The sequence below is a fragment of the Gallus gallus genome, chromosome 5, assembly GCF_016699485.2.
Source record: "Gallus gallus isolate bGalGal1 chromosome 5, bGalGal1.mat.broiler.GRCg7b, whole genome shotgun sequence".
Classification (NCBI taxonomy): domain Eukaryota; kingdom Metazoa; phylum Chordata; class Aves; order Galliformes; family Phasianidae; genus Gallus; species Gallus gallus.
The window spans coordinates 18,703,283-18,724,865 of NC_052536.1; the positions used below are offsets into that span (position 1 = coordinate 18,703,283).

At 50.3% G+C, this 21,583-nt stretch overlaps 2 protein-coding genes across 3 annotated transcripts in view; both read left to right on the forward strand.

Annotated features, from left to right (window-relative positions):
• The first annotated feature begins 15,580 nt into the window (after positions 1-15,580).
• The window catches only part of LDLRAD3 (low density lipoprotein receptor class A domain containing 3), a 223,846-nt gene continuing 217,843 nt past the window's right edge, over positions 15,581-21,583 (forward strand). For both annotated transcript variants that reach the window (XM_046942063.1, XM_040701390.2), the window contains exon 1: positions 15,581-15,912. The gene's annotated coding sequence lies outside the window, so the exon portion shown is untranslated. The remainder of the gene's footprint in view (positions 15,913-21,583) is intronic.
• FJX1 (four jointed box 1) lies at positions 17,056-18,952 on the forward strand. The gene has a single exon (NM_001318985.2). It carries the CDS (start codon positions 17,168-17,170, stop codon positions 18,320-18,322), a length of 1,155 nt encoding a protein of 384 aa, NP_001305914.1. The 5' UTR covers positions 17,056-17,167; the 3' UTR covers positions 18,323-18,952.

The window sequence follows — 21,583 nt, forward strand, 5'->3', positions numbered from 1 at the left end:
GCTATTTCAGCACTGGACTCCAACAGCTCTGCCAAAAAGCCTCGCTCCTCACTCCCTGCTTTTCTTTCAGGCTTAGGGGTTCATAAGTCTGCTGGAATATTGTCAGGCCTCATAAGACTGAATAACCTCTTTGTGTAGCATCCTGCCAGAAATGACCCAGACCACGTATTTCAACAGATACGACTATAAAATCATTTGGATAACCTGCTCTAGCACACAGCCTCATCCTGTTCTCCACTGATAAAGAGTAGTTCAACTCCTAAAGTATTTATGACTTAGCATTTATTATCCTAGGTGCTTGCTATCTACAAATTTCCCTAATAACCATCTTATACTTGCTACGATTTTGCTCCCAGAGGTATGCTGTGGAAAGGATTCATTGCCTAACTACATGCTGCACCGAGAACCATTTCTCTAGTCAGTTCTGAATAGGCCACCTTCCATTCCATGAGATTACCCCGTGGTTCCTAAAAATCAAGGCAGACACATACCTCTGTGATATTTTCTCAATGTCCTGTCCATCCTGCAGTCTCACATCATGCATGTGAAATGCAGTGCCTGGGATGAGGTGATTATCCCATTGGTATTCTGAGCATACAGCTCACGCATGGCCACCATTTGGATGTTCTTAATGAACTCCTATCTTCACCTGTGCAATCCCCCATTATTTTCAGAATGGATCTCACTGTCATGTAGGTGTACATGCAGCCCCATTAATATGAGTTACAACATGCCATTGCCTAATTTTACCATATAGCTCTTCATTTCTCTTCTCTCTTCATGCACTTTTTTCCCATATGCTCAAGTACACAGAGACGAAGTCCCATTGCGTGATCACTGTAAGATATCTGAAATTATTTGCACCAAAAATTGTTCATGTTAGAGACGAGAAATAGTAACATCACAGTCACTAACAAATGATTCATCATTCTGTAGAGCTTTGGCAACATGTCAAAGGGCAAATGTTCAGGAAAATAGAATATTTTCCCAGTGTTAGTAAAATGTTCAGCAAAATAAATGTGAACTCCCTGGAGATCACTGGCAATAAACATCTAATTGCAGCCTCCACAGAAATGCATCATTGTTTCTGTTGTTTTCTGTAGTTCCCCTGGATAAGGAATGTATCTGTGAGAGATTAATCTTTAGATAGTGGATTTCCCATGAAAGGAGTTTACCTTTTCTGTAACTTCTTTTGACTCTTCGGAAACTAACAAGGAGGTGTTCTAAGCATTAATTGCCGACCTGTGATTTGGTTGGGTGCAGCCCTGGCCGCGTGCTATTGAAGAGATTCTGTTAGCAATGCAAATTGCCATGATTTAGCCATCTTGCCTGCTGTGTAACATAACTTATTTATGAAGAGAACTAAATAGGTTCTGGGCCAGAGAGGCAGAAAACTCCATAGCATATTCTGCAAGTACCTTTACTTGACGCAGAAGCCCTTCTTCGGAGCAGTTTTCCATCCCAAGTATGATTCCTGGCTTCCAGAATTGCTCCACCATGGAAGGTGGGCAGCAAGCACCTGCGCAAAAGGGAAGATGTTAGTCATTAAACCTTACTGATAGCCTGCCAAAGGGAAACTCTTTGGGAGGCTGAGCTGGCTGCAAGAGTTTGTTAGCTTCTCCAGCTTCTTTATGAGAGAGAAGGGGGAAGTGGAAGATCTCTAACATCAAAGGAAAAGACCAGATGTTGGCTGTGGTCAGTAAAACTGAGGAATTCGCAAAGAACAGGAAATGTTGGCAGGTGAGAGGATCAAAGAAACATGTTTTTACAGGAGAAGGGCTTTTCTTAATGTGTGGGAATCGTCAAAGTCAAAGCAAACTGTTCTGTAACAAGGAAGAAAGGAGTGAAATACCACAACTGAAGAACAAAATCATTTTCATCACTTGTTCAAGTCAAATGTCTCTCAGAGGAAGGTGAGAGACAAGCATTCACTGCTTTGTCTTCTGTGTTCTTGCACTTCTGCTTTTATTTAAAGTAAGCCACTTTTTTTTTTCTGTGGGACTTTACACCCAGTGTTTACTTTCCCTGTCATAGGTATAACAATGCTGTCTCCTGCAACCCACAGGCAGAAATACCAGGAAGAGGTGCTCCTATGCCTGTACCCCATGGGATAGCTGCAGTGATGCCGGCATGACACGGCCACAGAGCACTTGGGTGCAGCAGTGGCTTCTCAAAGAGGGTAAACAACAACTCTGAGGAGAGTGCCCTCAGACACATGTCAGGTGAGGGCATCTCGTGGGGAGGCCCACAGTCAGAGGAGCTCTCAAATAGATGTTTATCTTCATGTAGATAATGTTTACAGAGGGTCCTTAATGCCTTCTTAAATGGGATGGACTGAAACATGCTTGTCAGCCACAGTTGTGATATCCCGAGTGGATATAACTGTCACATTGAGATCATAATCTGGTTTAAATTGATCTATCAGACGTGAGGCTTGCAAAGTTTTCAGATGTCTCCAGAAGTGTAATTGTCTTATATTCCTGGCACAAGGGATTAGCAGCTGTTTTTCCTTATCCTTTGCTTTTTCTGTCCCAGCCTCTTTAAACATGTTATTCTTGTGTAATGTAGAGAAAATTATGATTAAGTTCACATGGTTAATAACATAGCACAGTTTGTAGGAGGAGGAAAAATATTGATTAGGCCAAGTGATATAGTTGGAAAAAACAGACAAGCTCGTAAGCACACAAAGGATGAGTGAGCCCAGCAGGCTGTCAGTTTTCTCAACCATATCATTTGGTTTAACAAGAGCAATTTCCTCTCTGTGAGCTGGCTCATGTGGATCCTCTTGGGGCACAGTCTGGAGAACATGCTGGGAGTGAGGGAGCTTACTGAAGTCTCTCTAGCACCCCACTTAATAAATTGGCACAGACCTGGGTGAGAAGAGTCTTGTTATTATCCAGTTGCCTTGAAATTTCTCTTAATTCAGGTCAGGATAGGGTCACTTAAAAATACAAAGTATTTATTCATGGAATCCAAACTAGACTACGTTGTCCCAAAGTTTATAACAGGTAAAGTAGAAGCAATAGAAGGACAAAGCACATTTGAGACTTGATAGGGAAGGTCTCTCTCTTCCAATCCCTTGCTCTCTGCTGTCTCCCAGCAGCTTGCTGCATCCTTCCCCATGCTCACATGTGCAGTGGCCTGACCACTCTTTTTTGTTAAAATTTGAATTGCCAGACTTTCTTGGAGTCTTAAGTGTGTCTGCAATGAACCAGGTGTTATTTTCAATTCCTGTCTGTCCACATGCCCAGGCATGTGATATCTTCTGTGTCTTCCCCCTGCCCTCATGCCTGACTTGGTGTTGTGACCTTACACTGAACCCCATGCTTCACAGCAATCTGTACCTTAAGGAGTGTGCTTGATTCCAGTCCTCTCTGGGATAACCACATACTTCTCCTCAGCGTGTTTTGACTTAAAGCAGACATGTAGAGGTAATTAACCTCTTTACAGCAATAGTGGATTTAGGGTTGTTGACTTCTAATATCTTTCTTGTGAACTTATTCAGAGAAGTATCTTACCTTCATGCCTTTTGAGAATTAATGAATGCTTCCCCACAGCTCTGAGCAGGGACTTGAAGACTGTATATCATTTCTTACATGAGGGGCTGAGACAGATGGGCTGGCAGCAGGATTAAGCTGAGGAATGTGTTTGTTTTCATGGCCTAGAATGAGATGCCCAGACTGTTGGGTTTCTCTTTTATAAATTCCATTCTTTCTTCTAACGTGATCAGAGTAAATTCCAATTGGCTTCCATTACTGCGGTCGGTGTCGTGTCAACTCTCCTACAGCCAGACGTCGGGGTGACGATGATAAGTCAAATGCAAATAGCTGAGAAGCTTGCTGAAGGAGGCCAGGTGAGGTGTTCGGGTTTTCAATGCCTTTCTGTTAACAGAATGGTGGATAAATTCTGCAGAGGCCCGACTGCTTCCCACCAGTGGTAAAATAACATAAGGCAACTTATGGCAAAAGCTTTCTCTTCGTGTTACTTTACACAAGAAACACAAAGCAGTTCATAGAAGTGCTTGTTTCAGGACTCTCAGTGCTCCCAGAAAGCTCTGTTGCTGAACAGATGCTCTGTTTGGTGCTGATTTTGTTCCTCTAACACCCTGGGGTGTTTTGAGCCCACAGCTGGACCCACAGACAGGGCCAAAGGAGGCACAGCCAGACCACATGCCACTCGGTGGCTCTTCGACAGAAACTTCTGCCCTGGCTGTGGCTCCTTGGTAACATTTCCTGAGCTGCAAGGAGAAGCAGAAAGCGAAATAGCAAAAGGAAGTGACAGATAAGCCGGTGCTTCTCTTGTGCCTTATGGAGATGAATGAAAAAGGCCTGAAAAGTGGGACTTCTTCTGCTTCTCAGAAAGGCTCCATTTTCTTCTTATGTCTTATCCTTTGAAGCATCAGAAGAGTCAAGACTTTGCTGCTTTTTCATGTGAAACTGAATGGATATCTCTGATATCAGCTGTGTAGAGCAGACTGAGCTGAATCTTTAGAGAACTGATATTTTTATTACAGTTTTCCATAAAGGGATTGCACTAAGCATGTACTAACAAAGCCCAGCATTTTAAACAGCCTAGATACAGTTTACATCTTCTCTCAGATAGACACGTTATACCTTTGTCTTAGATATCCTAATCCTCTTCGTTCTCAAGCTGTGCATGCAATCTACCAGGAAAAAAAGTAGAGACAAGATCTGAATTTTTCATGTACAAAATATCCACTGAAAAATTAACTCCAAATGCCTATGAGATGAAGACTCTTGCAGGACTGCATTGTCGCTAGGAAAGGTGAAAAAAAGGCCATGAACCCATTTGTTCCTCTCTGGAGATCATTCCCAGCAGCTGAGAATAGAGCTAGTTTTGCTTAGGGAAGCTTGTCTCAGCTCTTAGTATGGTACTCTGGCTGGGGCTGTCCTGAACTGACAGCCACCAGCTTTGGGCTCCAGCACTGCTGCAGCACAAGGGTCTGCAGATCTCCCTGCTCCCGTTCCGTAGGCTGCTTGACAGATCCAAGAGGCACACAGCTGACAAAGAGGGAAAGACAAAAGCCTTTCCATCTTGAGAAGATGCTTGTCTGAAGGATACAGGGTCGGATCCCACTACCTGTTAGCTCAAAAATGTTGCGTCCTACCTCTGTGCACAGTGTTGTATTGGGGTTGCATTCAGGAAATAGCATCGGATTTCCGCTCTGCTGCTGCCTAGCAGGCTGCCAAGCTGCCCGTGAGCATGAGGCAGGCAGCAGGGAGGCTGAGGCACCAGCACAGGGCTGTCCTCTGCCAGCTGGCACCAGGTGGGAGCCCTTGCCATGAGCAGGGCGCTGGGAATGGCTCCCAGCTGGAGCACAGCGCCTCATGGAATGAATGTTTCTCACTGGAAAGCAGACACTTTGGTCAGAAAGGATTCCTCGGGCTGGAATGTACCTGGCCCCAGTTTTGAGGAAACTTGGATGAAATTGTGAAAACCATAAACTGTTTTTCTTTTCTTTTTTTTTTTTTTTTTCATTTACTTAGAAATTGCTGAAATTCAGGGAACACAAATCCACTGAGACAGAAGCAAAAGCAAAAGGTTGTCATTATTCTCATGTACCCTTTTACCCGCTCTTCACTATGCCTTGCCGGGTCACACACTGAGAAGCTTAACAAGTCCTCAAATGAAGGAACACAACTCTCTTTCTTTCTATACAATGAAAGCAGATAGACTTGTGTGACATCAGACAGAGCTATTCAGCAATGATGCCCTTTGTGCAAGTGAGAGACAGTTTTCAAGAATAAGATGGCTGTGACACTAATAAAGCTAATCAGCTATAGCTTCTGTATGATGATTTTCTTCCTTGGATATCAAAGGACTTCACAAGGAATGGCATTCTTATGCTGTCAGCATAGAAGAAGAGAACTGATACAACAGAACTGAAAGAGCTAGTCCAAGATCAAATAGTGAATCAAGGGGAGAGAAATAGGCCCTGTTCCCCACGATCAGCTTGTCCCATGGCAGGTGCTGAAGGTAAGAGCTTTGTCCTCAGCCAGGTCTTCAGAGGGAGGAATTCACACCGATGGCGTTTCATCTCCTCTCTCTACTGCTGCTTCTGATCTTCATCCCTTCCTGCCAGCTTGGCACACGCTGGGGCACCATACTTCCTCCTTCCCATTGGGCTAAGCTCACTGCAAGGGCCTCAAGGCAAGGGGAAAGGCAGCATCCCCTGACAGGAGGAGGAAAATGGCTCATGCGCTGGGAACAGCTGAATGAGAAAAAGAAATGGGGTCACTTGCTTGAAATGTAGGTGTTATTCCCATCAGACGCTGAGGAGTGGGACCTTGTGGTGTCGTTTTCTTAAATTAAAAAAAAAAAAAAAAAAAAAAAGTTAAAGACAGAGTGGAGCGTTGCTCTGTTTTTTACAAGGAAATGTGTCTGTTTCACAGCGCTGACTTGCAGATCTTTATGCGTAGATCGTTAGGAAGCAGTGGTTCCAAGGGCCTGGAAATCCAGGTGCTGTGCTTTGCAAGGGAACGACCTGGCAGTGCCTTACTCAGCAGGTGACTCCATGGCTGTATGCAAGCAGCAGTGCCAGGGCTCGGTCACGCTAAAGCCTCTCTGCAGCGGATAATGCACGTGCACCTAAGAGAGTCCTTGTCCAAACATTTTATAGTCTCTCTGGCACAGACACTTCGGAGCTTGGAGATTTAGGGAAGGGGAATGCTTTCTCAGAGATCTCCAAGGAAACTTGTGTCAGAAGTACAAACACGATGAATTCACATCTGCTGGGCTGAAGCTGTGTCCTGACTTCAGAAGTCAACTGAGTACTTTCAGAGTGCATTTTACCTGCCCATCTTCTGCAGGCATTTACTGGAAACTGCTGTGCCATGACGGTTAGAGACTGAGATCCACAGAGAAAATAAATGAAACAAGAAAAGCCTCTCTTGGTCTGCTCTGGATAGAAGTCAGAAGGTTTATATATGGAAATTATCCTTTTGCCAAGGGTGAAGGGAGAGCTGGGAAGTGTCAGCTCCAGAGCCGGCATCAATGAATGTACACATCATCTTCAACAGGGAGCTGTCAGATAGCACGGAGCAGCCGGGTGTCACCGGCAGAGAATCTCCGCTTTTTGGGGAAGGGAGAGGAGGGATCTGTCTGTGACTCAGAGATGGGTGGCTCGGCAGGGGCAGCTCAGCCAGCTACTATGGCTAGATTAACAAATTAGGCAGATATGTTCCCCACTTTGTAGTTACAGCACAGGGCTGGAAGGAAGAAGGCGCAGTCAGAAGGGATAATGCGGGAAGAGCTCCGTTTCCACATGTAGTGTCAACTGAATGGCCAGAAGGGATTCTGATGAAAGCCAGCAGCCTGGAGCAGGATGCTGCCTGTCTGCCTGTAGCACATGTATCTCCGTGTTTAAGGGCATATGATCCTGTCTCCTCATCCCACATAAAACACAGCATTATAAATTACTGATATTTCCCTTTCTCTAATTCCCAATGCTTAAATTAATGCTAAGCCTGTGTCTTTAAGCCCTGTTTGTTGCTCCTCTTGTTGCCATAGCATTTAGTGTTTCCATGTTGGAGATTTCCTTTTATTTTATTTTTTTCCAGACATTACCCCATCAGCACAGCTCCAGACCTGGGATTCCAGCCACTTTTGGCTAAGGGGAAACTCGTTTTTGTTGCTATAAAAGTATCCAGCCATGTAAATGCTAGTGGCTTAGACCTGGGTCTTCGTGTCTAGGAATAGCAGCAAAGCTCAGTGAGCAGGAGAGGGAGGAGCACAGACCTCAGTGCATCCCAGCTCATTCCTCAGAGCCAACACGTCCTTCCAAGGACAGGGAGAGGAATGGGCCTTTCCAATCCTCCAACACAGTTGCAAGACCTATAGATTTTTTCAGTGTGAAGGATCCTCTGGGTTGCACCTGCATTAGAGTTGGCCAAGGCCAGCAGAACCCACTGAAGTACAGCCCAACAGCAGGGGACTTGGTCTGAGCCATACTGAAAGAAGGAGTTACCCACTCAAGAGTGCAACATCTTGGAGACAAGAGAAATTTCTCCCTTAGGGCCTGATCCAAGGATGAGCAGCCTTTTAGGAGGTGTTGGTCTACAGTTAGAGCTAGGCTGTCCATAAGGACCTGCAGTACATGGTGGACATGGAAAAAAGCGTGACACCAGAGCCCCTCACCTTGCTCTGTCCCACTTTTGCAGTTCTGTCTATCTGGGTGCAGTTTGCTCTCTGTACTCAAGGTGAGCGAGACCAAGAGTCCCTTGAGAGACTGTAGCAAAGTGGGGAAAAAAGGAGAGAGAATCTGAGGCTTTTGAAGTGGGCTACCTGCTGCTAAAACCAGGGAATTCAGAGGGATATTCAGGCTGGGTACAGTGTGAGTGCTGCATTGCTTCTTGTTCTGGGCTCCTCCAACATCCTCCAGCCCTTCAAAGTAAGGACAAAGCTCCAGTAGCACCCGTGGAAGGCAACACCCAGGCATTAACTCTGCCCTGAGACACTGCATTGGTCCCAGCCTCTGACTGCCTGTCTGGACAACAGAAGTAATGAATGGGGTTTTAATTGCCTTAGTAAAGTGTCTGCTGAAATAGGGATGGAAAATATGAGCTAAGCACAAAGTACCACTAATACTAAGCTATTTCTTACTGCATTGTTAACACTGCTTTCTGCAAATTATTGCTATTGACTCACCCTAGCACTCACATTATTTATGCTGCACGAAGTGTCAATCTGTTACATTGCAGCACAGATTGAAGGAACGAGATAAAATGCTCCAGGGAACTGGCATGAAGCTTTAACTAGCTCTGAGTAACAGCTACCGCTAATTATTAACATTATGTGTTCAATTAAATTACATTAAAATAATAAAGTATTCCAGCTACTGCATTATGTCATATTGTAACGTATCAGGCGCAGCAGTGCATACTGGCAACGTATAAGAAAATTACAGAATATATAATTCTAGAAGTGGGGGGAAATAAATTTGAAGTAGCATTGCTTTTTTAGAAAATCCTGAACGCTTTTTGCATTCAAATTCTGTTTGTGGGCCCCATGGATTTCGAGGTGAAACAAATCCAGGATCGTTCCTGGAACTTTTCATGAGACTCAGACAGGAAGCGTGGTGCCAAATTCAAGCAGCCTTCCTGGTGTCTGCCCACTTGTGCTTCCTTGCGGTTTTGGATGAGTACTTCCTGGCTTATACTCGTGGGCTATGTTGCTGTCCAGGGAAAACCCTTGAAAGAAAGGAATTTCAGCACAGAGCTCATTGGCCTTACTGCCCCGAGTTATTTTTATGACTGCTAGTCCTCGTATCTTTTTTTTTTTTTTTTTGGTTGCACATGAAAGGAAAAAATGTTTCTGGCAAAGGGAAACTGATAAAATCCTCAGGGGAATGTCTCCCATTTGAACTTTCTTGAATTCCCAGGAGCAAAGAGGGCTGATGGCAGCAAGGCTGAGGGGGCCAAATACAACATGGCCGGAGAAGCAGAAAGGGCTGAGAAGCCACACTGCTCCCCGTCAGCAGGCTTCCCCGAGCACCGCTGCTACGGTACTGTGAGAAAACAGCCGTAAGCTGAAGGTACCGTGGGAAATCCCTGGCTTGGTTTCTTGTTAGCGCAGGGCTCAGGCATTCCCTCAGGTGATGTGGAGCAGAGGCAGCATGGACTGGGTGCCCTTCCTCATCCCTGTGCTACTTCTTTCTGCTCCAGGGCCCAGATGGTTTCTGCTCCTGCCCTTCACCAACCCCTCTATTTCCCAGCTAATTGTCCTCTCACCAGCCATGCTGATAGCCAAGCTAAATTCAATGTTCTGGTTTTTCCCGGTAGAAATATCTTGGAAATTTAATAGCACAACTCTTCTCCGACCAAGGCTGCCTGAAAGGAACTGCAACAGGCAGCCAGCTCTCCTGGAGCAGAGACTGATTTCATCTGCTGTTGTTTTATTTTAAAGTTGCAGACCCCAATGATGTCATCTTTCTACCAATTCCACCCCTGTCAGCACTTCCAGGAACACAGGGTGTGAAAGCTCTCTGCTCCAGGAAGAGTCTCAGCTGGCTCTTGGCTCCCCGTAGCTTCTGGAGGCAGAGAACATGTGCACAGAAGGCAGCCGCTATCTCATGTCAAAGTCAACATCCCGAACTGTAGAGCTCCCAGCATGCGGATCAAGGTGGACTGTGTGGCTTGGGCTTCCTCACACACTGTGTGTAGGAGGTAAATGCCAAATCCTGCCCTGCCCTGGTGCAGGGGAACCTCCTTCCTCACATCTGTGGTCCTTTCAGCTGAGTACGGTATTGATTTGTTTTCACTGTTGGCCTCATTTCATCCAGAGTGGGGAAGAAGGCTCATAGAGACAAGTCTTGAGAGAGTTCACTTCCCTGTTGGCATGCTGGTCATTGGGCTCTACTAAAAGCAATAGATCACAGAATAACCTGCATTTAACTAGTGATTCTTCTTTGCGCATTGATGGCATTTTAACTGCTTCTGGCCATTACAGAGCATTTGACCATGAGTAGAAACTGTTAGATTCAACCTTGACATTTTAACGTAATAAAGCAATTAAGATGGGTGTTGCACATTAAATATTTTGCTTCCTGAGCAGAATTCATAATACAAGCCCATCTAGTCCTGTCTCAGAGCAGCCTGAACATCTCCCTTCCGTTGCATATTTAGTCTAGCGAATGCTGTGCCTGCCTTGACTTGGCAGCAGAAGATGGGAAGCTCTCGGAGGCTTTGGGTGTGCTCCTGAGCACTGCAGCTGCTGGGGAGAGATGCTGTCAGGTTATGGCTGCATGGTGCTGCTGATACCACAGCCCAGGGAGAGTCAGTTCCATCACAGGCAGTGCACCTTCCCACCAGTACCTTCTCTTCTGTGCCTTCCACATGGAGAAGGAAGGCCCAGGGTCTTCACAAGGGTTTGTCTTCACTGTCCTTTCTACAAACAAAGGAGGAAGCAGTGAGAGGTTTTTTATGTTGCTGCTTCAGGCTGCGAAACTCAATGGTTGCTCAGTGCTGCAGCTCAATGAGCTGCTGGTGGCAGAAACCCTGCAATGTGTTGATGCTTTATCTGAAGAGCTGTGTGGAAGGACAATTAGAGAAATGCAGTGCATTTATGTGGTACAGGGCTGGGAAGGGACCTGCCACAGCTGTATCTGCCTCCATCGCTGCACAGTCCTGAAGCAGACTGATGTCTGCTCACATCCATCGCAAAGCTTCAGAAAATACATGGGTGCTATTTTCTCCATCATACCTTTGCTTGTTTTGCTGCATCCTGTTATCTCCTCGGTCTGTTTTCTGTTTGTGAGTCGGTGGAAAATCAGCTCCTGTGATGGCTAGCAAAGAGCAGGAGGAAGAGAGAGCTGACTTCAGTCTTGTGACTGTGTTTGTTTTTCTCCTCGTTGGGGGATTTATTTCATGACTCTTGCTGAAGTGTTTACAGGAAGTTTGACAGCCAGGCAGAAAGTCATTTGCAAGGAAACTGGGATAAATCAAAACAAAAATGTTGGTTGGCTTCCCAGAGGAAGAAGAGCTCTTTTTTTGTAATGTCCATGCTGCCCTTCCTCTCCACCCACATGCTGTGGGAGCTTAAAGGCAATACATGGGAGCAGGACAGAGATGAAGGCTGAACCAAGCCTGAGATGGAAGATGGAAGGAAGCTCATTTATTCCCAAAACCCTTTTGCGTTTTTCCTTTCTTTAACTTGATGTCAGTGAGAAGGACATGGTCATACACAAATCAGAAGTTAATTTCAGTGACAGTGAACAGTGACAACAAAAATAATACAGTTCTGCTGTGTTGGCATCCTCTGGTCCCCACCAGCTGTTCCCAGCTGTCGAGGAGAGCTTGAGGACTGCTTTAGACATTATCAAATAACTTATCCTTACAGCATCCTATTCTGCAAGCTGAGAAACTGAGGCACAGGCAAGCTAAGGGTCACACTTGATGCTGCAGGAAGATGCAGTAGGGCCAGCTGTAGAAGCAAACACCAACCCTATGTCAGGCCAGATTTTTGGCTGTGAGAAAGGCTAAGTAAGAGACTCACCCCTGCACTTTTCTATTTCATCTCTCCTGACAAAAGCCATGCTTTGTGCAGCATGTGGCAGGTGCAGCCCGGAGCCAGCTGTCCCGGACTGATCAGAGGCTCACAGAGGATGAGCGGCATCTCCATCCCCGGAGAGGCAGTGGAGGCGTACAGCACCAGCACACAGCACAGTGCATAGCCCAGCTGCAGCAGGCATGCAGGTCACAGCTTTATTTTGTGGCTTTACAGCCTGAAGCTCCAACCAGGCACCTCCTTATTGCTGAGCTGCTCAGTGGCACCACAGGCTTTGCAGCCTGAGGAGCTGAGCAGTGCTTTGGGACAGTTCAGTTATGCAGGAGCTGAAATGCTTTACTGTTTGCAGATAACGTGTTTGGGTTTCATTGAAAGCTAGCATACATTTTGACATTAAAAAGCATTACAGTATTTTTAATAAAGCCTAGTGAATAAAAAATATGCTTATGGCATATTTTAGATATTGGGCAGAGTCAGTTTGGGCCTGCAGCCCTTGTCCTCTGAAGGGTATTTTCCCTCTGCCATTAAGATCACAAGCAGTAACTCTCTTGCTTCTGACTTTTTATTCATTCCTTCGGAGGATGCTAGCTAAATAGCAGATAAGTAAATACGTAATCAATGAGACATTTATTGAATGTTAATGCTTTGTTCATTAGAGCTTAGAAATTTAAATAGGTCCCATTAAGATGTAGAGTGCACAGCAGGGAAACTTCTCAATGTCACAGACCCCAATCACGGAAGAATGGTGAGCTGGGGCTTTCCAAATGGGAACTTGCTGTAGCTGCACTGACCCGAGCTGAGTAGTCCACTTGAGTCTGAGCTTAGGGAAGCCGTGCAAGCACAGCGGTATTCCTGCGCTATTCCTGAGCTCAAGCCTTGCAGATGGATTATATCTGGGCTCATTTGGCTCACCTCCAGTTTGGCTGTCCTTCCCTGTGTCAAGGTAGACCCTACTTAGTTTCTTCAGTGAAGACTTGAGAACATCAGTCACTAATGTAACAGCTGCAATGTGCAGAAGCACTGTCACAATAGGAATTGCAGCCACTGTCAGCACTGCTGATGGAGATGTCTGCAAGGAGGGGTGGAAATCCCATCATTCGAGCCGCAGGAAACTGGACAAGCAAAATATGGAGTCCCCACAGGAGAGGAGAGAGCCTCAGCGCGGCCTGATGCCAATGAGCAAACTGCCACCCGAGAACAGCCCACAGCTCTCCTTAGGAGCCGACTCCCACCCCACACAGGGCTGGAGGCCACGTCCTTTGCTGCACACTGTGAGCTCAGCAGGCCCTTATGCGACCCTAAGTGGCAAGGGTCAGGCCAGGAAGGTCCTGATGGGCAAGTACAGGCCCTGGTGGACGAGGTGCAGGCTCCCTGAGGTGCTCAGGGTGGACAAGGTACAGCTGGCTCTGCTGGCTGTGTGGCACAGAGGTGTGAGGGCCTGGAGGCTGGGCCTGCAGCTCGGCGCGCTGCTGGCTGTTCACCGGCACAGCTGAGGTTCTTTCCTTACGGCTAATTAGAGTGCTTTCACCAGCCCTGCAAACGCTGCACATTTTTAGGACTTGCTGAAAAGTTTAAGATGTGTCCTGGGTGTGTGTTTGCAGTAGACACTATGTTTTATGAGCACTTTTTTCCTTCCTGTAACAGTAGTAAGTCTACCTTTAGCCTGGCCTCATTTTTCTAGTCAAGTCTGGTCCATCCCAGTCTAACTGGGCCCTTCACAGGGCCTACGTGCCTGCAGAAAGCATTAAAGGCAGAAGGATATTTTTAACAGTAAGGGTAATTAACCCCTCACCCAGCTTACCAGAAGATGAAGGAGTCTCTTTTTAAAGGCGGTATCTTTCTAAATGATGCACACTTCTTCATGGGTCTGCAGGATGGGTGAGGAAGAAAGAATGTCTATGGGCTGTGATCCAGGTGCTTTGTCCTTCTCTTTTCCAGCAAGACACCAGTTTGGGGTCTGCCCTCGCTCTTGTGTTACGCTGCATCAAGGCAGCTGCCTGGAATAGCTATGCAAGCAGCACTGAGCAATGTTCTTCTCCTGTGTGTTTTGGCAGCCAGGAGGAGAATAGATTTGCCATCAATATATATGACACAAAAATTGCAGGCAATGGGATCTAACCCTTCAGGAAGCCCTATATGAAAGCGGGGGCACATACCCACTGCATTATTTATCCTCTCACGTGGTGATTACCTAAATTGCCTCAGCAATTTCACTGGAAAAGGTTCCTTGAACCTCTTTACTTCCCACCCTGAAATAAATGTGTTTTATTCAATGGACACAGATGGCTCCAGAAGGGATGTATGCAGGGAGGGCAGAGAGCCTTGGATGCTGCATTAATACCAACTTCTCTCTGCCTTTGCAGCTCACCTTTAGCAGGGATAAGAGCAAATTCCCTGGCGGATCGAGCACCATCAAGCACCTGACAAGTCTTATGAACACTTACAAGAGCCAGGCTTGAGAGCTCGAGCACTTACTCATTTATTGCTTTGATATTAAAAACAGAGTCACAGATATTAAAAACAGAGAGACTCTGAGTACGAGGGAGATATGATCTCTTCTGTATACGGAAATTGCTCAGCTTCATGTTCTACATGGTGCTTCAGATTACAAAAAAAAAAAGACCTACAGAGTCCCATTTGCCGGGGAGCTTTTCTGAGGGACCAAAAGCAGAACACGAGCAATAGAAAACTTCCAGGTTTCCCAGTTCTAGCTTGTAACTCCTCCAAAATCAGCCCCACACCTGAAGTGCGAGGTCCCTACTGCTCGTCTCTGCTGTGAGATTCAGAGCCACCTGATTTTCTTCAGCCCTGCTGCCATCACAGCCATCTGCAAATCCTGCCCTGCAATTGCTGGAGTTCCTCACCAGAGGGATGCTTCTAAACTGAAAAGTGTAAATCCACTGTGACGGTCGGGCACACGCACAGGTTACGGTGATGATACCTTTGTACAAAGCACTCCTTGTATGGAAACAACATACAGTGATGCTAAGCACATAACTTTGCACAGTAAGCTCTTGCCAGCGTAAAAATCCAACTGTTCCCCAGGAGGAACAAGCTGCATTGCCAGCGGCATTGTTTTGCTGGTAACTGCATCTGCACTAGAGCATTTTGCAGGCAGTTCTCCCCACCCAAGCAGCCGGAGCGGCTCCCTGGCCATGGGAAGGAATGAGGAGAAGGCATCTGTGCTCAGCCCGGCCTGCAGCAGCAAAGCAGCACTATACATCTGCTGGTACTGGTCAGTGCAACATGAAAAGATCCTGAAAACCACGTTTTCACAAATCCAAGGGATGAAAACACAAAGGAAGCGTGGAGCGACAAAGGAACATACAATACTGAGGAAGTAAGGGCATTCCCACAGCCCATCCACAGCTGTTTTCACGTCCCCAGAGCTGAGCTCAGCTCCACACCTGCACCTGTCCCAAGAGCAATCAGAGATTGTTCCTTTAAAAAAAAAAAAACAAAACAAAACAGTGGAGGTCACTAATTTGGAACTCATTGGCACCAGCTGACTGCAAGGAGTCAGAGCTACTAAATAGGAGTGAGCAGTGGCAGGGAAGATGTTAGAGAGAAGTAGTGCTGTTTGCTAATCTGATGTGTGAATTAAAAAGTCTGAGCTGGAGTCCACCGGTGGGAAGAAGCTGCATGAAGAGCCTTAGGAGAGTCAGCCTGGGAAAATAATGCTGCTGGGCTGGAGAGTGGCATCCCTATTTCCACCAGGAGCCTGAAACAGAACTCAGAGTAAATAAAGGACTTGGAGTGCTGTGCTGTGCTACTGAGACCACACTGAAGAAACAGCTTGGGCTCACCTCAGTGCTGCATGCTGGGAAGGAGCCGGCAGCCCTGCTGAGCTAACCTGGCGGTCCCTGGGCTCAAGGACTTGGCACAGAGGTGAGTGAAATCCGGCACCGGGTATCCCCCCCACTCCCCCTCCCCAAAGGCAGAGGTGAACGTAAAGTGTCTGTCAGTGCTTGCTGAAGCTTCCGGGCAGGATTATTTCAGGGGGCTGATCGTGGTAGTCCAAAGATGTCTGTGGTAGGAGCACCTTCCGTAACAGCGAGGAGGGGGCAGTGGGGCTGTGCAGAAGCCTCAGGCTGTAGGTGAGCATCAGGTGGAGAAGTGTGATGCTGATGCAGATCAGAGCTTGCCCGAGCCCTGCTCCCATGCTCAGCTGTGTTGTGCTGATCCCATCATTCCCCAGTCAGTCTCTGGGCCTGGCTTTGTAAAGTGGCTGAAACTGAGTTAACGTGAGAACAGAGGGAAGGCAGAGACTTCAGCTTTTTGCTTGTGGGGATGCTGGATCGGGACAGCGGCCAGTCTGTCTTCTCCAGGATGAGCCTGGGAAGCCCAGAGGCTGCTCTCGTTTATCTGCGAGCTGCTTATAGTGACGTTGGCAAAGCAGTAATGAGACGTCTGATTGACCCAAACAGATCGCTGATCGCGGTTTCGGGAATGCTTAACGTGCTGTAAATCGAGCAGCACGTCAGCGCGGCTGACGTTTAACCCTGTGCCAATTGTCAGGTTCTAAAAACGCTCCGGCGTGCCGTAGCGACGGGTCGGGCGGCGGCGCGGCTTCCGGCAGCCCCTCGCTCTCCCTGCGAGCTGTTACGGGGGGGAGCGTTACCGGCGCTGCGGTCGCACCTCTCGCCGGGCGGCGCGGAGCCTCCCCGCAGGGTCGCTGGGAGCGCGTAGCGGAGCCGCCCCGCCGGGAGCGCTGCGGCTGCAACGAGGCGTCGCGGCCGGAGGGAGGAGCTGGCGCGCCGCGGCGGGAGCTCGGGCTCGCCGTGAGCGGGATGGGGGCGGGCCGGTACCCCGCGGGGAGGTCCCGTGCCGGCCCACGCGGGCCGGCCTCAGCCCGAGCGGCGGGGAGCCGGGGGCGGGCGGGGCCGCTCGGAGCCGGCGTTGCGGCGGGTGGGCCCTCCTCCGCGCGCGGCGTCGCCGCTTTAAGCGTCGCGCCACGCCGCGGGGCGGGGCGGGCCCCCCGGCTCCCCACGTGGTGCGGGCCGGTGCCTGCCGGCCGCGGCGGCGCGGGGCGCACTCGGCGCGGGGCTGCCGCCGGGGCTCCTCCGCTCCGCGGCGCTGCCATGCGCCGCGCCGGGGCCGCCCCGCCGCCGCGTCCCGCAGCGGCAGCGTGAGGCGCGGCACCATGGAGCGGGGCGGCCGCGCCGCGCTGGCGCTGGGGCTGCTGCTGCTGCTGCTGGGCGCGCTGCTGGCGCTGCGGGAGCCGGCGCCGGGGCCGGCCCGGGGCGAGGCGCGCGGCGGCGGCGGCGTGCAGAAAACTTTCCGGGCGCTGCTGGCCGCGGGCCGGGAGCAGCAGCAGCGGCAGGAGGAGGGGGAGGAGGACCCGCCGGCGGCCCCGGTGCGGCGCGGCATCTTCTGGAGCCGCGAGCTGGAGGCGCGGGTGCCGCCGGGCTTCGCGGCCGAGGAAGCGGCGGCGTGGCGGGCGGCGGCCCGCGGAGCCCGCGTGGCCTCGCTGGAGCGCGGCGGCTGCGGGCGCAGCTCCAACCGGCTGGCCCGGCTGTCGGACGGGAGCCGCGCCTGCGTGCGCTACGGCGTGAGCCCGGAGCAGATCCAGGGCGAGGCGCTCTCCTACCACCTGGCCGGGCTGCTGGGCATGCAGCAGCGGCTGCCGCCCATGGCGCTGGCGCTGGTGGAGGCTCGCGGGCGGCAGTGGGAGCCGGTGCGGGAGGAGCTGCGCGGCTCGCACTGGGCCGAGGGCGCGGTGGTGAGCCTGACGCGCTGGGTGGACAACCTGACGGCCGTGGTGGCCCCCGCGCCGTGGGGCGGCGGGCGGCCGCGGGCGCTGGCGGCGGGCGAGCTGGGCGGGCTGCCCGCGGCGCAGCTGGTGGAGCTGGTGCAGTGGAGCGACCTGATCCTCTTCGACTACCTGACGGCCAACTTCGACCGCCTGGCCAGCAACCTGTTCAGCCTGCAGTGGGACCCGCGCGTCATGCGGCGCGCCACCAGCAACCTGCTGCGCGCCCCCGACGGCGGCCTGGTCTTCATGGACAACGAGGCGGGGCTGGTGCACGGCTACCGCCTGCTCGCCACGTGGGACCCCTACAACGAGCCCCTGCTGCGCTCCGTTTGCGTCTTCCGCGAGGGCACGGCGCGGCGCCTGGCCGAGCTGCACCGCCGCCGCAACGCCGCCGCCGAGCTGCGCCGCCGCTACCGGGCCCGGGAGCCCCTCTGGGCGCGCCTCGGCTTCCTGTCGGAGCGGCAGGCCGAGCTGCTGCAGGCGCGCGTCGACTTCGTGCACCGCCACATCGCCCAGTGCCGCGCTCAGGCCGCCGCGCTCTGACGGCACCCGCCCTCCCCGCGCCTCCGCTCCCCGTTTCCCCGCTCTCCGCCTGGTAGGGCCGCGGAGGTCCCTTCGGCCTCGGCTCCTCCGTGGGACGGGGAAGGAGCGCTTTCAACGTGTCCGTTCGCCGCAGGAGGAAGAACGTTGGCGCTGGGACCGAGGACCGGTCGCACGATGGGGCACCCCCCGACTGGCGAACTCAGAAGCCTGGCTCCTACCGGTTTCCCTTAAGGAGAGCAGAGCTGTCGCTGGCAGCGCGTCCTGCCGCGAGCGGGTGCTCCGGTAGCTGTTAGTCTGTGTTGTGGGTTCATCTGGTTCCGCTGTTCCGATCCCCAAGTGTGTGTCTGTAGTCGTCGCCATCCTTTGATTTGACGGTAAAATAACGGACTGACGGTGACAGAAGAGGACCCCCAAAGCACGGCCGTGTGCTGAGACTTGGGCGCAATAGTTAAAAGTGGAGGGAAAAAAAAACTGTTCCATGCACTTTACTTTGACTTTTTAATTTTTTATAAACAAAAAGACCTTTTTATTTTACGAAGTCTGCCTTTTATGTACATTCTCTATGTTCATAAGCTTTTCTGTAACATACTAAAGAAACTGATATTTCAGTAAAGCGTGTTGGTGATTTGCCTCCTTTGTGCTGACTGCCTGAGCTGCGCTGCATTCCGCTGCGCCCCGCAGCATCGCGCTCCACCTGTGTCCTGCCCTGTGCTGTGGCTCGGTCTGAGCCAACCCGCCCCTGCTGGCACCCGCAATAGCTGTCGGTTTTGGAACGCTGCCGTGGGTGATGAGGGCAGAGCCGTGCCAGGCGCTCGGGCCGCATCCCAGCCCTATAACAGGGTCACTTCTCGTGTTGCTGTGCCCCGTGCGCCCCCGCGGTGCCGGCTGCTTTGGGCTCTTAGCCCTTCCCCCATTCCTGCCGTCTGCGCTGCCAGAGCAGAGGCTGGATTGAATAGAATCATAGAACTATAGAATGACCTGGGTTGAAAGGGACCACAACGATCATCTGGTTTCAACCCCCCTGCTATGTGCGGGGCTGCCAACTGCTAGTAGGAAAGCTCTGCCTCGCTAACCTGGCTTTTTATAGAAGTTTTGTTGTAGGTTCAGCGAAGCGATAGCGTGTTTAGATGGAACTTTGCAAACTCTCTTGAGCCACAAAAGTGTTTTCCTTTTGAGTTTTGTTTGTTTTTATATCAGACGCCAATTTTATGAACAGCTCTCAATTAGCAGTCGTGTTGTCAGCTCCGACAGACGCTGCAGCTGTGCATACGTGTATTTATCCTTACCCTCTGCGGCAGCCTCCCAGACAGTTCCCAACCCAGTGCCCCACTGGCAGGACTCTATTGAACTCGCTTCCATAGTTCCTGCATTTATCTCTGGGAACAATGCGCAGCTCCCATGTGACGTTCTTCATTTACATGACAATACTCAGTTTAGCGGTGTAATTCTTAATTCCTCTTCGGTGCCGTTTGCCAGCCTCGCTCCGGAACTCGAAAGCGGCAGCTCTGTCACATTCACCTCATGAAAATGCATTCAAATAAACAATTGCTGGTGTTGGTTGTGAGCAAACGGTGTGCTTCGGCTTCCAGGGTTCCAGTTCTGTTAGAGTCTTTCTATGAGCATCGGTATGGTTTGGATAGCCAAGGGGAAAAATGCTCTTTCGCAGTGCCTTTGGAGCCAGGCCCTATGTAATTGCACATCTCAAGCAGAAACAGTTTTCCGTATGACTTTATATACCTCAGCTGTATGCAGGGTGTGCTATGGGTTGGTGGGGCTGAGCTCTGTGCTTGGGAAGCCACATCCTGCAGGGAGCTGTGCTTGTTGAGGGGCTGAGGAAGGAACGTGGGCACTGCGGTGCCGCACCACAGAGCACAGTGCTGTTCTGGTGCAGACTTACTGCTGTGCTGGAGAAAGCCCACCGTCACCATTGTATGAGGGCCTTCTGTGGGATTTTTTCACAGCAAGCTGTGCTTTGTACGTTCTTGCTCTGGTGCATTCTTTGCGTGCCTCTCCCTCATGACGCTCTATCAGAGCCTGGGCTGCCTCGCAGCAATACAAAGGGCTGCGATTCTGTCTGCCTCCCCCTGTGGGAGACCTCATTGCTTCCAGGCCCTGCAATGCTCCTGTGCTTCCCTTTGGGCAGTGAGATGGGACGTGGGACAGGCGGGCCACTGCAATCTCAGGCCGACAGCCTAAGACAGGGAGCTGAGCAGCACGAGGTCAGCTTGAGGCTGGGTGCTCAGCATCTGCTCTATGCAGGGCAGGATGGCTGCTGCTCCCAGGGTGAGGCTGGTGCCAATGGGGAAAGGCCTATTGGTTTCTGTCTGCTCACATCTGATGTAGATGGAATCTGGCCGTGTATCTGTGAGGTGTCCCTGGGCTCCCTCTGTTCACAACGCCTCGCCACCGGTGCTGCGCTGGCTGTGCCAGCCCATTGGTGGGCTTGAGGAATAGCTGGAAGGAAGGAAGTGAAAAGAGGGCTGGTTGCACTTTGGCTGACTGGTGCTCAGCGTGCTCTTGCATTGCTGTGCAGACTTTGTGGTTTGATTGCCCTTTGAAGTGTGGAGTATTTTTTTTTAATGGTAATAATGCCGAGAATTTTCTCATTGGCATGCTAGGTGGTCCAGGATGAGTTTGGATATGAGCTCACATTAAGGCTGAACCCATTTGCTCATTACTCCTACTTTGCAGCCACAGCACAAACCCTGCCCAGGCTCAGCTGCAAATTGAGCCCACATCCAGGAACACGCTGCTTCCATCCTCAGCGAGTGCCACGCATCGCCCTGCCCTCTGCCAGACCGCCTTCGTGATCCCCGAAGTTTTCAATGCCCCTTACTGTGTTCAAGCTGAGGAGAAGTCATCATTTCCTTTGTTTTATTAGGAGTACACAGGGTTTTCTCATCTTTTGCGTTTCTACCAGTGCAGTGCAAAATCAGTGCCATGCATTATGGATGAGCTTGGATGTAAGGACCTGGAGGATACTATGATTCTGTGTTAACGGTGTTTCTTCCTTTCATACCAGCTACACAGTGAGGCAACTGCTCTGTGCAGATAGCCTCAGTTTTGTAGCCACCAGAGATGAAAAGCAGGGCTGTGGTGTGCGGAATGAGGGCAGGCTGAGCTCCTCCTGTCGCTGCTGAAGTGAATATAGTGTTTGCTTCCATCTCACTTTTCAGTCTGCTGTCCGTATAGTAACTTCCGTCTGCTGCTCGCCATTCCAGCCATGGTCAGCACGTGCACATCAAGAGAAATTCCCTTCAG

Bases quoted from the DNA above. Each gene is read 5' to 3' on its own strand.
- FJX1 (NM_001318985.2), top strand. From the start codon at position 17,168: ATGGAGCGGGGCGGCCGCGCCGCGCTGGCGCTGGGGCTGCTGCTGCTG.